At 37.3% G+C, this 15,914-nt stretch overlaps 1 protein-coding gene across 1 annotated transcript in view; it reads left to right on the forward strand.

Moving 5' to 3' along the window:
- The window catches only part of PIBF1 (progesterone immunomodulatory binding factor 1), a 20,124-nt gene extending 11,852 nt beyond the window's left edge, over positions 1 to 8,272 (forward strand). The window contains exons 3-5 of the mRNA XM_008588995.1: positions 2,532 to 2,632; positions 5,075 to 5,273; positions 7,799 to 8,272. Of these exons, the coding sequence (XP_008587217.1) occupies positions 2,532 to 2,632; positions 5,075 to 5,273; positions 7,799 to 7,969 (471 nt within the window). The 3' untranslated portion in view covers positions 7,970 to 8,272. The remainder of the gene's footprint in view (positions 1 to 2,531; positions 2,633 to 5,074; positions 5,274 to 7,798) is intronic.
- Positions 8,273 to 15,914: the final 7,642 nt, after the last annotated feature.

Raw genomic sequence — 15,914 nt, forward strand, 5'->3', positions numbered from 1 at the left:
TTTTTTTTTTTTTTTTTTTTTTTGGTTTTTTTTTTTTTTTTTTTTTCCTTAACCTTTAAAAATGTAAAATCCATTCTTAGCTTATGGGCTGTACCAAAACAAGACATGGGCTGGATTTAGCCCATCACCATTGTTTATTAACCCTTGCTTTAGGCAGTCAGAAAAGTCAGATTTTAGGCAGTTGGAGTTATGTGCCCTCATTTTTGTATTCAAAATGGCACTGAAGTACTAGACTAAGGCCTAAGACAGAAACAGAAGACAGTTATTGGGCTATTGTCTAATGTAAGACTCCAAAGTTTTTGGCTTCATTAACTAGGGTCTTTTATTTATTTATTTATTTTGTGTGGTGGCTGGGCAGTACAGGTATCCAAACCCTTGACCTTGGTGTGTAAACAGTGCGCTCTAACCAATGAGCTAACCGGCCAGCCCTGTTAAGAAGTGGAAGGCTAAGAGAAAACTGATCTGGTAGGTAAAAGATAAGTTCTGTTTTGAACATGTTAAATTTTACGTTCCTATTAGACTCCTAAATGGAATTGGCCAGTAGAGTTTAAGGGAGGTACATGACACACACACTTTCTCTTTTGCTCTCTTTCTCTCTTCCTCCAGATAGAGAGATAGATAAATAAAATCTATCTATCTAGAATATAGATGGCACCTAAAGCCATGGGATTGGATTATGTTCCCTAGGGACAGCAGAGGGCTATAAACCAAGCCAAGGGACAGCCCAACATTTAGAAATGAAGTAAAGGAAGAGAATCTAGCAAAGGAGCCTGAGGAGCTTAAGAGTATCCTGTGACTTACTAGGACAACCAGAGAGGAGTATTATTGAAGCCAAAAGAGAATGAAGTGGTCAGCACTATCAAATCATGCTGTCAAATAAGATAAATATGCAAAAATGACCATTGGGGTAGGGCATTATGGACTTTGATAAGAATGGTTCACTGCAATAGTATAGGACAAAAACTATATTGAAGTTTTGCTCCAAAGGTGAACAGTGACATGGTACTGTAGCAAAAGAAATGTAATCAAGGGAGTGTTGTTCGTTGTTTTGTTAATGGGAGATAGAACATGTTTGCTTAATGATAGAAAATGATCCAGTAGAGGGGGAATTTGATGATGCGAGAGGGATTCACTTGAACATATTAAGGATTGGCAGTGAAATTATTTTCTCTTTTAAAGGGCAAACAGGAATAGCCTGGGTTCAAAAAGAGGGACTAATGAGTTTTCTAAATAGACTAGGAGCAAAATCCAAATGTATGGAAGTTTAAGAAAAAGCACATCATATTTGGGGAATGGCAAGTACTTATTTTGGCTGAAACAGTGCCTTTTAAGCTAGTGACAAAATCAGAGGTTGGCAAGGGCCAGATCAAGAAGGAGTATGCCACAACATATTATACCACGGAGTTTAGAATTTATTCTGAAGACAGTGAGGATCCTCTGAAGAATTTAAAATAAAATTTTTATAGCATTTTTTAAAGATAAGATAAAAGAAGATTGATATGGAGGTTGGCAAAACTGGTGACAAGGACACCAGAGAGGAAACTATTATAGTAGTCCAGATGAGAGATGATGGGGTCTAACTGAAGATTTGTCAGTGGGTATTAAAAAGGATAGTACTGTTTTGACAGCTATTTATAAAGTAAACTCAACAAAAACATTGGTGTCCAATTGGAATAAGCAGTGAGGGGGAACTAAGCATATCAGACATAACTCAGAATTGTTTTTTGCTTTGGAGGCTAGGGAGATGTGGGGAATACAAGATTAGGTGAGGCTGCCTATTCATCGTGATTTGGGTGTTTATAGCAACACCAATGTGGTAGTCAGTTGAAGATGTGTAGTAGTCAGAGTATAAATGCACAGTCTGGCCTGGAAATAATTACCTGGGTATGGCCCAACTTGAAATCCCAGTTATCAATGAGCTTCTCAGTCAGGGTGGGTTAAGGGGAAAAAATAGTCTTAATGACAGCCTGGCAAAAAACCACTTATGAGGCAGCCATTTCAAGCCATAGTATGAGCAGTCTTTGCAGTTTATAGACACAACCGTTGCACAAAAACCATTTTTATTTTTAGCCTGTTTCTTTTTTCTTTTTTTTTCCTTTTTTTTTGTCTTTTTTCGTGACTGGCAACGGGATCGCAACCCTCGGTGTCGCGCCCACACCGCGCTCAACCCGTGAGCGGACCGGTCTCTATATGGGATCCGAACCCTTGGCGGGAGCGCTGCCGCACTCCCAAGCGCCGCACTCTACCAAGTGCCGCACTCTACCAAGTGCGCCACCAGGCCAGCCCCAAGCCTGTTTCTTTTAAGTGTTTTTTTTTTTAAATATTTTTTTGAAACCGTGGGATCCGAACCCTTGGCGGGAGCGCTGCCGCACTCCCAAGCGCCGCACTCTACCAAGTGCGCCACCAGGCCAGCCCCAAGCCTGTTTCTTTTAAGTGTTTTTTTTTTTAAATATTTTTTTGAAACCGAAGTTTTTTTTTTACGGATAAGTTTGAAAATTTAACATATAATTTACCTTTTTCTCTTTATTAAGATTGAAGAATTGGAGGAGAAACTTAATGATGCACTTCACCAGAAGCAGCTACTAACATTGAGATTAGACAACCAATTGACTTTTCAACAGAAGGATGCCAGGTAAGAAAAGTTTTAAAAACAGCAACAATATCTATTTAGCAATTAAAAGTAATTTTATTACCTATTCATGCATGTAATTGTAAGCTAAAATAGAGAAATTTTAAGTCAATAATGGTAATAATTTTCACAACCAGACCACAAAAAAGTAGGTTACTTGGTGCAGTTTACAAAATACAAAAATTCTACATATTAGGGCTGGCTGATTAATTCAGTCAGTTAGAGCACAGTGTTATAAAACCAAGGTCAAGGGTTTGGATCTCCATATTGGCCAACTGCCAAAAAGAAATTTGAAAAAAAAAGTTAACATGCATTTAACAAACATTGGCCAATATAAGTGAACCATAAACAACAAAGGAAGCTCTTTAAACTGTCTACCACTTAATTTACTGTCTGTATTAACCTTTCTTCATTTACTCTATAAAACATACTGATTGATTCTCATGGTCTAATGGACTTCCTTGGCTTGAAGTACCTTCTGTTATGCCTGCATACTTTCTCCAGCTTAGGTATATGCTTATCAAGGGTCCATTATTTACTTTCAAATATGCCTATGCCAATTATACTTATTGGCATTGTAAAGAAATTAAACTTGGAAATCATAAACAATAATGATTTGCACAAAAACAAAACATACCTCTGTATTCAAAAAATCTGGGCCCTATATACAAAATATGACAAATGAATATTTTTTTCTGTGTTTTAATTAGAAGTAAGTGTATAAAGTAGGTATCTTTTCTCTTTTTAAGATTTTACTGTTTAAGTGATCTTTTAAGGAATTATCTGACCAATTATTAGCCACTATTACATTAGATCAGTGGACCTTAAACTTTAGCATGCATTAGAAATATCTGGAGAGCTCATTAAAAAAAGATTATTGGGTCCTGCCCTCAGAGGTTCTGATTTAGGTTGGGTCTTGAGAATTTGCATTTCTACTTGTTTCCCGGGTGATGCTGATGCTGCTCATCCAGGGACAACACTTTGAGAACCATGAATTCAGTAATAGTGCTTCTACTCTAATTCTTTAGACATTTATCAGATTGAATGATGCTGCTTTGGCAGTCAGGACACTGTTGCAATAATGCTCTTGATAGCTGATGATGGTGAAAAGTGGTTGGATTCTGAATATATTTTAAAGGTAGAACTGATAGGATGCTCCGATGGATTAGATGTGGGGTTTAAGGGAAAAGGGGGAGTCAAAGATTGCACCAATGTTTTTGGCCTGAATAAATAAAAAAGATGAAGTTGTTATCAACTACAGTGGGGGGAACCACAGTGGAATAGGTTTCTGAGTAAAGAGCAGGAGTTCAATTTGGGGCATGTTGAGCTAGAGTTGTCTTATTAGAAATCTATATGGGGGTATGTGAAAAGTCTGGTCTGGAGCTACAAATCTGGGAATCATTACAGACTGTATTTAAGTCATGAGACGGGATGAATTCCCGAAGGGAATGAATATAGTCAGAGAAGAGGACCAAGTATTCCAGCATTAAGACATAGCAGGAGACTGAGAAGTTACCACAGTAAAATAGGAGAAAAATGAAGAATGTGGTATCTTGGAAGCCAGGTGAAGAAAATGTATCAGGGATGGAGAGATCAGTTGTGTCGTGTACTATCATTAGGTCATGGATGAAAAGAACTAAGAATTGGTGATTAGCAATCTGGATGTCATTGGTGATCTTGAGATTTTAGTAGAGAAGGTTAAAACCTGATTGACATGGGTTTAAGAGAAAAGCAATTAGAGACAATGAGTATAGACAACTTTTGATCAGTTTTGCTCCATGGGGGAGCAAAGGGGGAAGTGAGTAACAGGATCAAGTGTTGTGGGGTTTTTTGTTCATTTGTTTTAGGATAGGAGAAATAACAGCATGTTTGTCAGTTAATGGGAGTAAAATAGTGGGGGTGGGGTGGGGTGCGGGAATCAGTTTGTTCCTTCCTGCTCAAAATCTTTGAGTAGGCAACTAACAAGAACAGTGTCCAATGCTTGTATTCTTTAAGTATGATGAGTATGAGCAGAGTACTCTTTTCATTATCTCATTGGTTGAATGAATGCTTTATGGTGGGTTCAATGTTGCCATCTTAAAGAGGTATTTCTTGCAGTGTGAGGATAAAAGAGAAATGAAAATTACTTTTATAAGTAGGGTCCAAAACAGATGTATATAGGACTTAAACCTTAAGCAGAAAAATGTATAAATTTATTACTTGAATTTTTAACATAACTCGTTAAGAATATTAATTCCCTGATAATTTATGTGGGCTGTACATTTAGTGATTAGTATGGAATTGTCATTTCATGTTTAACTGGTTGAGTAAATAAGCACTTCACTGGAGCCAAGAATGCTATTGGGCTTCTCATTCCCTAATTTCATGTTAGTATAAATAGGGAACTTTGAGGAAATTAAATCTTAAAGATATTTAAAGCTTGCCATAAATTTTCTCCTAATGTAGAAAATATCAAGAATTAATGAAACAAGAAATGGAAACCATTTTATTGAGACAGAAACAACTAGAAGAGACAAATCATCAGCTAAGAGAGAAAGCTGGAGACGTTCGTCGGAACCTACGAGACTTTGAGTTGACAGAAGAGCAATATATGAAACTAAAAGCTTTTCCTGAAGATCAGCTTTCTATTCCTGAATATGTATCTGTAAGTGTCTTGTATTGCTTAAAAAAAAAACTACATATATTTTCAGACTTTTACATTTGTGTAGAAGCCATTACTTTTGATGGACCCAGTTAGTTGATAAATTATGTTAGGACCCTGATCTGAAGATGGTGAGTGGTGTTCAGATCACCAAATTTTAAAGGGTCTTTGATCTCCAAAGTCAAGCAACAACTAGGAATCTGAAGATGATGACTGCATAATCCATAGAAATGTATTATTTTATCATTAACTAATGGTTTATAACGTTCTCAAAATGAGATTCGGTGATGAGCAACAGATTAGTTAATGTCAGGGGTTGGTTAGAGATAGAGGGAGAGAGCAGAGCTGGTATAATTATAAAGGGGTAGAATGAGAGAGAGCTTTGTAGTGATAGATTAGTTCAGGATCTTGATTATATAGTGTTGATTATACAAATCTATACATAGGATTAATCTATGTCGGTGGTCTCAAAATTTTGTTGTCAACATCTCTTTACACTGTGAAAATTATTGTTGACTATAGAGAACTCTTGTTTATATGGGCTATATCTATCAGTATATACCATATTAGAAATTAAAACTGAGAAATTTTTTAAACGCAAGGTACATAAGCACACATTTCATTAGCCTTAAGAGTGATTATGTCATCATACATCAGATAGCCCCTGGCAAACTCCACTGAGCAGTTGTAAGAGAGTGAGAGTAAGGGCTGGCCAGTTAGCTCAGTTGATTAGAGCATTGTGCTGATAACCAAGGTCCAGGGTTCCGTCCCTGTACAGGGTAGTTGCCAAAAAATAAAAATAAGAGAATGAGAATGAAACAGGAAAAAAAAATCTTAATATTACTAGGAAAATACTTTCGATCTTATGGATTCCCCCAAAGGGTCTCAGAGTGGCAGGCGGGGCAGGGGCCAAGAGTTCCTCAAACCACATGTCTGAGAACTGCTATGTTTGAAAAAACATCATTTCACCCTAAGAGGCTTGAATTTTTCTGAAATCCAAAAATAAAAAGGTGTTATTAATAAAAACAACATCTTTCAATTGAGGTAATTGTGAAGATTAACTACAAGTTTATTGGTAAAATGCATAGCACAGTGCTTAGAACATAGTAAATACATAATAAATATTACCTATTGTTTTAGGGTGGCAGTTGCTATTCTTGGTTCTTGTTGGGGTAAGGTTTCTAAATTAGTGATATCCTATAAAATAAAGTGTTACTTTTTGTTCAGCTTTTTATTTAAATAGTTCAAATGTGGTTTTCTGCCCCGAGTGTGCTGTCCAAAACAAATTAATATCTCAAGTACTGTCATTGAGGCTTTATCTGTAGTAGATATAAAATATCCCATTGATGGTGATTATACATATTTTTGCTCTCTGGTTTGTTAATATTCCTTGTTACATCACATCTTTTGTTTTCACAGATAATATTATCTTAACTAATTATTTTTTAATTAATTGTATGCAGATTTTTTTGTGTTGAAGGCTAACCTTAGGACTTGCCTCTTACCACATATGGTACTCTTGCAATGTAGTCATATATTAAGGAGTTTCAGATTGTATGCCTGTACAATAAATAGTCCCTAATTACCCTCTCCTAATTTGCTGATGGCTTCCTAGGTTAATAGGACGTTGTCAGATGGAACGCTTTACTGAGTTAGGGCAGGAAAATTCCCCTGAGAGAATTATGAGTGGGAAGAGAGGTCTGAACTGAACGGAAGTAGTGATATGAAAGAAAACTCCTGATTTATGCTGATTATTTCTTACTACTCTGTAGTGGCAGCAGTAAGTAGGGCTTTGCCCAGAGAATGGGATGAGAATAAAGAATAGTCTTTATCTCTTTATCAAATATTTACTGAGTACTTATCATATATTTAGGCATTGTAAATAGAGCAGTGTACCAAATAGACAAAAATTCCTGTCCTCACAGAGCTTACACTCTACTCGAGAAACACAGACAATGACTAAATATGGAGAATGTCTGTTTATTATAAGTGCTATGGAGAAAAGAGCAGAATGAAGAATAGGGAGTGCCACCAGGTCAGGGTGCTATTTTAAATCAGAGTAGGGGACTCCAGGAAGGCTTTACTAGTAAGGTAATATTTGATTTGATACCTGAAGGGAGACAAGACATGAACCATGCATTTACATGCAGGAAGAACTTTTCTACCATAGGAAATAGCAAGAGCAAGACTCTTGAACGCTTGATGTGTTAAGGAAATTTACAGTCAGATAATGCGGAGTGAGTAGTAGTAGGAGATGAGGCATACATAGTAAATTGAGTATTGATAGAAGAAAGGAAAGAGAGATTGTCAAGGGTGGATAGTTACAGATTTATCTGCCTCTTGGAGTAACTTAGTTGAATGTTAAGACTTAATAAAGTATTAGTGGTTAAGATTAACTAATGACTGTCTTGTCTTAGCTTTGTAGATAATTTCTTTTATTATTGATAATTGAGAATACTGCAAATTAGCAAATTTTTATTGTAATTTGGATTTCAAGACTGCTTATTAATTTGATTTTTTTTTTTAAGGTTCGGTTCTATGAACTAGTAAATCCATTAAGAAAGGAAATCTGTGAACTGCAAGTGAAAAAGAATGACCTATTAGAAGAATTAAGTACAAACAAAGACCAGCTGAAGCAACTGACAGAGGTTTGTATGGTTCTGATTGCTGGTGGGAAGAAGCTCCAACTTTTCTTATAAGGAGTTCCTCAGGATTTGTGATAAGGAATACAAAAGTCAATGATAGAAGGATGGGACCAAGGGATGCTGACTGCTGCAGCTCTTCATAACTAGTGGGAAGGAGGTTATATTGGAAGTCATCATCTTAAAAATTGACAAGATAAGTCTGTGATACTGACCTGTAATCGAAGGTGGAGCATTTTGTTGTAACTAATTTTTATAATCAACTGCTTTTGAAATCCTAATATGAGTTATATCTAAAAATTGGTGTGTCATTACTCAAATGCATATGCACCGATATTTAGTAATTTACATCTCTATTTCTAATATCACTCTGTCAGGAAATTTTGGCAAGAACCAAAAAATGCAGGCAGGATATACAGGGGATCTCTTGCAGATGCCATAAGTAAAAAAGGAAAAGAGGATACTTTTCAGTTTTAACTAGGGTGATTCGTGTATTCTGATTTGCCTATTATTCCTGATGTATGAGTGTTAATAGCATCCTATTCATTTCCAAAAGTGTCCCAATCTAGATGACAAATTATGTGGTCATCATACTTACAACTCTCATTTATAGGAGGGTGGACTAATCATAACCTTGGTTATAGCATTGACCAAATATCCCAGAATACTGTCATATAGTTAGTTATAGTCTGCTAAGAAAAAAAATAGTGGTAGATTGATTCGTTCTATCATATACCAGTTAGAAATGGGATAGCTGTTTTTCTTCAAGGATTTTCAATCTGAAGGAAAACACTTCGGGTTATACTTTACACATAAAGTCTGTTGCAGTTCTTCATTACAGGTTAATGTTGTGATATGAAAGGGAAGTACTATCCATTTATCATTCATTCATTTTGCTTCTTCATCAAATGCAGTTAACTTTCATAATACTAGTTCTGAGCATGTGCACTATTACCATTAACCCTAGTGATATGCATGGTGCTGTGCTAGGTGCTGTCAGTAGTAAACACAAGAGAGATAATGTCTGCCCTTCTAAAGTTAAATTCCAGTAGATCAGAATTAGAACATTAGATGGTACCTGACTCTGATTTACGGTGTGACCTTGAACAAGTCATTTAATGTTTCCTGTTTTGTCAAATGGAGAAAATAATACTGTTTGTCCATTTATTTTAGTGGATTATTCATGTTTCTGTTGCAAAGTAAAAACATGATTTTAGCAAAATTGCATACAAATGTTTATTTTATGTACTGTTCCAAGGGCAGTTTTTAATCAAAGATTTATTATCAAGAAAAAATAATTATAACTTTATATTTTTGATGTTCTACTTTGCTGCAGTATTAGTGCTGGACAGAATTTACTTAAGTCAGTAATACAGAGCCAATATCACAGGCAAAATGAAGGCTCAATTTCCTCCCTCTCTTCAGAGGGGCAATGACATCAGCAGGAGCAATGCTAGAGATGCGCACCTACTTCAAGCTTCTGTTGGTATTTTTTTTTTCCTTGTTCTGCCAACATATCACATTGTACAGGTAAACTGTTTTGCACATTTGTAAAGATAGCTCTTAATTTTTTTAAAAGCTTTCATCTTTAGTCAAAATAATAAAGAACAAAATTAAAAGGTCTCACTTTGGCTACTAGCTAATTTTGTAGACTTGGGCAAATCCTTTAAACTCTCTTGTTTCTGTAATATGCCCAGGGTGGTGGTGACGGTACAGGGGTTATTGGGAAAGAGGCAATTAGACAAGTTTTCAGACTTGATTCTGCAGCACCTTATGGTACCTCAGCATCTCTTAAGGACTTCTTATTTTGAAGGGGGAGGGTTGGAGGAGCTCCCTAACCTTGTTTCTATCAAACCACCTCTTTTTAAATCACTTTAATATTTGGGGCTTGTAAGAGTGATTTCTTTTGAACAATAAAGGATTACTTAGGCAAAAGAAAGAAAAGGTAGCTTGCAACACTAGAATTATCATTAGTGTATGTTATACTTTTATTGAGTGATAAAGCAAAATCTCTCTACTCACAAGACTCAAGGGTCAGTAATGGCTTTTTATCTCACATTTTAATTTGTTTTAGACTTGCTAAGAATTTTAGTACGTCATTGATAGAGAAGTGTGAATAATTAATATGCTTTGACTCATAGGGTTCCTGAGTGTTTCGGACGTACTATTAACTCTTAAATGTTGAAACAGTTTTGTGTATGAATCTGTATTAGTCAGGATTCTCTGGAGAAACAGAACCAACAGGATGTGTGTGTGTGAAGAAAGAGAGGAAGAGTTTTGTTTTAAGGTATTGGCTCATGCAATTGTGGAAGCTTGGCAAGTTCATAATCTTCAGGGTAGGCCAGCAGATGGGATACCCAGTAAAGAGTTTAAGTCCAAAGGCCATCTGCTGGCAGAATTCTTTCTTGCTTTTTGAAGTTAGTCTTTTTGTGTAAAAACCTACCATGGATTAAAGGAGGCTCACAAACATTATGGCAGGTAATCTGCTTTAATAAAAATTCTCTCATTTAGAGTGATGTCATCAAGATGGTGGAATAGATGGACCCCGGCATCACTCCTCCCCATAGCTGAACAATTGATAACTGTTAAAAAGCAAAGACTGCCAGCCTGGGAGCACTGGAGTTCAGGGGAAGAGGAGGAGAGATCCACAAAGTTTGTGAAGTTAGGAAAAGCCTCGGTGAGAGGGAAAAAGGACTGCCCTGGCCATTTCAGGGCCAGCCTGGTGAGGGGTGGGAAGAAGCTGCAGCACACAGTGCAGGAGCTGGCAAAAGCAGCACTTGAGCCCTTGGTGTGAAGTTGCTTGGAGTCTGCCAGGGAGAAAAGGGCCTGAAAGTGCACCATACCAGCCCCCAGGCCAGTGAGACCACTGATAGGATTCTCATGGACCAACATAGGAATGAGTGGCTCAGTGAATTATAAAATAAGAACAACAATATGCTGCCTACAGGAAACTCACTTCACCTATAATGACACACTATCTGAAAGTGAAGGTGTAGAAGAAGATATTTCATGGAAATGGAAATCAAAAAAGAGCAGGAGTAGCTATATTTATAGCAGATAAAATAGATTCCAAGCCAAGGAAAGTAAAAAATGCTAAGGAAGGTCATTATACAATGACAAAGGGATCAATTCAGCGAGAGGATATAACAATTCTAAATATATATGCATTTAACTCCAGAGCACCCAGTTATATAAAGCAATTACTATTGACTCCAACACAATAATAGTTGGGGACTTTAATACCCCACTTTCAGCAAAGGATAGATCATCCAGATAGGAAATTAACCAGGAAACATAAGAAATAATCTCTACTCTAGACCAATTATAATTAACAGACATATATAGAACATTGCATCTAACAGCCGCAGAATATACATTCTTCTCAGTGGTATAAGGAAAATTTTCTAGAATAGACCATATGTGAGACACAGAACAAGTCTCAACAAATTTTATAAAATTGACGGGCTAGGTGGTTAGCTCAGATGGTTAGAGTGCAGCCTTGTAACACCAAGGTCATGGGTTTGGATCCCTGTACTGGCCAGCTGCAAAAAAAAATAAATAAATAAATTGAAATCTTATCAACTACCTTTTCTGGCCACTGGGATAAAACTAGAAAGCAACAACAAAAATGACACCAGAAACCATACGAATACTTGGAAATTAAACAATATGCTCCTAAACAATGAATGGGTCAAAGAAATAATCAAAAAGGAAATTTTAAAAATCCTGGAAACAAATGAAAATGAAAACACAGTATACCAGAACCTATGAGATACAGCAAAAGCAGTTCTAAAAGGAACATTTATATCAAGAAATGCCTACATCAAAAAAGAAGAAAGACTTCAAATAAATAACCTAACATTACACCTCAAGGAACTAGAAAAATAAGAACAAACCAAACCCCAAATCAGTAGAAAGAGAGAAATAACAGATCAGAGCAGAAATAAATAGAGATATTAAAAAACAGTACAAAACTTCAATGAAACAAATAGTTGGTTTTTCAGAAAGATAAACAAAATTGATAAACCTTTAGCTAGACTAGTGAAGAAAAAGAGAAAACTCATAAATAAAATCAGAAATGAAAAAGGAGGCATTACAACTGATACCACAGAAATACAAAGGATCATAAGAGACTAGCTCAAACAACTACATGTGAACAAACTGGAAAACCTAGAAGATGGATAAATCACAGGACACATACAACTTACCAAAGTTGAATCATGAAGAACTAGAAAACTTAAATTGACCAATACGAGTAATGAGATTGAAGCAATAATAAAAAGTCTCCCAACAAAGAAAACTCAGGACCAGATGGCTTCACTGCCAAATCCTACCAAACATTTAAAAAAGAACTAATACCAATTCTTCTCAAACTCTTCTAAGAAATTGAAGAGGAGTGAATACTTCCAAACTCCTTCTACAAGGTTAGCATTACCCTCATACGCAAAACCATATACCCAAAAGACACAACAATAAAACTACAGACCAATAATATTCCTAATGAACACTAACATGAAGATACTCAACAGAATACTAGCAAACAAAATCCAACACATTAAAAAGATTATACACTATGATCAAGTGGAATTCATCCTAAGGAGGCAAGAATCATTCAACATACACAGATCAATAAATGTGATATATCACATCAACAGAATGAAGTGAAAGAGACATGATCATTTCAATAGATGCAGAAAAAGCATATGATAAAAGCCAAGTGCTTCATGATAAAAACACTCAACAAACTAGGTACAGAAAGAATGTACCCCAACACAATAAAGGCCATAGACAGCAAACCCATAGCAAATATTATATTGAATGGATCAAAATTGGAGGCTTTTCCTCTAAGATCTGGAACAAAACAGGATGCCCACTTTACCAACTCTTATTTAACATAGTACTAGATGTTCTAGCCAGTACATTAAGGCATTGATATACAACAAACGGCATCCAAATCAGAAAGGAAGAAGTAAAACTATCCCTGTTTGCAGATGACATGATCATACACATAGAAAACCCTAAAGAGTACACCAAAAAATCACTAGAACTGATAAATAAATTCAGTATAGTGGCAAGATACAAAATTAAAACACAAAAATCAGTAGCCTTCCTATAGATCAGAAATGAAATAGGCAAAGAAGAAATCAAGAAAGTAATCCCATTCACATTAGCTACCAAAAATATGAAATACCTAGGAGCAAATTTAACCAAGCGGTGAAAGATCTCTATGATGAAAACTATAAAACATTGCTGAAAAAATTTGAGGAGGACAAAAATAGTGGAAAGATGTCCCATGTTCATAGGTTGGAAGAATTAACATCAAAATGTCCTTGTTTGTTGAGTGGGAGGGAGGAGAGGGAGGAGGGAGGGAGGTTTCGGTAATGGGCCACAATAATCAACCACATTGTATATCAACAAAATAAAAATTTAAAAAAAAAACAGATTTTGAGCACTAATTATTTCAATAATAATAAAATGGAATGTTCAAGGAAAAAAAATGTCTTTGTTACCCAAAGCAATCTACACATTCAATGTAATCCCTATCAAAATACCAATGACATTCTTCACAGAAATAGAAAAGATGATCTTTAAATTTCTATGGATCCACAAAAGACCCCATATGGCTAAAACAATCTTCAAGAAAAAGAACAAAGTTGTAGGCATCCTACTACTTGACTTCAAAATATGCTATAAATCTGTAGTAACTAAAACAGCATGATACTGGCATAAAAATAGACAAAAAGACCAATGGAACAGAATGGAGAGCCCAGAAACAAAACCAGACACTTATAAGCCATCTGATTTTTCGACAAAGGTGCTAAAAATATGCAGTGGGTAAAGACAGCTTCTTCAGTAAATGGTGCTGGGAAAACTGGATATCCATGTGCATCACGTTGAAACTAGACCCCCATGTCTCACCATATACAGAAATCAACTCAAAATGCATTGAAGTCCTCAATTTAGGACCTGAAACTATGAAACTACTTGAAAATACAGGGGAAATGCTACACAAAATGGGAGGGGGCAGCACTTTTTTGGTGAGACTACAAAAGCACGGGGAACTAAAGCAAAAATACACAAATGGGACTACATCAAACTGAAAAGCTTCTGCACAGCAAGGGAAGTGAAGAAAAACCTACAGAATGGGAGACTGTGTTTGCCAACTACACATCAGACAAGGGGCTAATATCTAGGAAATATGAGGAATTTGAACAACTCAACAGCCAAAAACCAAATAACCCAATTAAAAAATGGGCAAAGGACCTGAATAAACATTTCTCAAAAGAAGACTTACAAATGGCCAACAAAGCCATGAAAAAATACTCAAAATCACTAATCATCAGGGAAATGCAAATTAAAATTACAATGAGATACTTTCTCCAGTTAGAATGGCTATTATCAACAAGACAAAAAACAAAAGTGCTGGCAAGGACCTGGAGAAAAGTGAACCCTCTTACATCGTTGGTGAAATGTAAATTGGTGTGGCAATTGTGGAAAACAGTACAACCCAGCTATTCCACTACTGGATATATACCCAAAGGAAATGAAATCAATATATCAAAAAGACACCTGCACTCCCATGTTCATTGCAACACTATTCACAATAGCCAGGAGATGGAATCAACCTAAATGTCCATGCCAACCTAAATGTCACCCGTTTAAACCACCCAAAAAACTGTGGTATATATACATAATGGAGTGCTCTTCATCTATAAAAAGAAATGTTATTATTTGCAGCTACATGGATGGAACTGGAAACCATTATGTTAAGTGAAGTGAGTCAGGCACAGAAAGACAAATACTGCATGATCTCACTCATATGTGGTATCTGGAAAAAAAAATCTGGGGGGAGAAGAGTTTCTCACGGAAATAGGGAGTAGAATAATGATTACTATAGGCCAAGAGGGGAAGAGGGTAGGGGGAAAAGTGATGGACTAACAGGTACAAAACTATGCTATCTACCCTAAATGAATCATTGTGCATTATATACATGTATTGAAACAACACACTGTATCCCATGAAAATGTACAAATAAATGTTAAAATAAATAAATAAAATACTGATTTAAATGTTAATCTCAGAGACTGAAGATGGCGACGGGTATGGAGAGAGGGCGCCAGAAAACAGTGTGAGCCTGAGAAGCGTGCGCTGAGCTGCCAGAGTGCTATCTGCATTTACAAGAGCAACAAAAAATGAATAAGTCTTTCAACAACTAAACTACAACTATAAAAAAAGCAACTACAGACACGAAGTTTAGGGCGGACACAAAAGAAGATTCCTGAGAGCGGCAGAGCTGCGCCGCCGACCGAGTAAGCAGACCCAGGCAGCAGAGACCAGAGACCAAAGACAGGGTCCATGCCAATGCGGAAATGGAGAGAGAGCCGCCCGGACTGTCCAGCTCTGTGAGTGACCCACAGCCCAGCCCTGCTTATGAGGCAGACCCCTGTACAGCTTCTGCCTGCCACACCAGACCAGCCACTGACCCCAGGGCTGCCTCCATTTTCTCAGGTGGGGGTGGAGCCGGCCGGTTCGGCCAGGTCTGAATCCCCCACCTAGTGCAGCTCTTCACTGAGCCCTGCCACTTGCTTGACCCGGCGCGGGGCCTTCCAGGGCCTGCGGGCCGGCCTCCCATCCCACTCCCTCCACGGTTCTATGGTGGGGCTGGTGACATGGGGAGGCCCTGGTCAGCGTCGGGAGACAGGGAAAAGCGGGCCGGGCCAATTGTTACTCCACTGCACCCGGGGCTCCGCCCCCAGTAAACCTCCTGTTGACGGGAGGCAGATACCACCTCTGCGGCCACCAGTTCGGAAAAACGCCTAGCCAATTTTTGGTTAGGAAAAGTGTGGTTGGAACGCTCCCGGGCTTACTTGAGCCTGCCAGAGAGCTGAATTCGGGCAGGCGCGGGAGTCATTCCACACCGGGGGGATTCAAAGAGGAACTGTGTGCTACGGGGCTCCTCCTCCGAGGAGCTCATGCTGAGAAACCCCCACTCAGTGCTACA

This window comes from Galeopterus variegatus, unplaced genomic scaffold, assembly GCF_000696425.1.
Source record: "Galeopterus variegatus unplaced genomic scaffold, G_variegatus-3.0.2 Scaffold5143, whole genome shotgun sequence".
In the NCBI taxonomy this organism is placed as follows: Eukaryota; Metazoa; Chordata; class Mammalia; order Dermoptera; family Cynocephalidae; genus Galeopterus; species Galeopterus variegatus.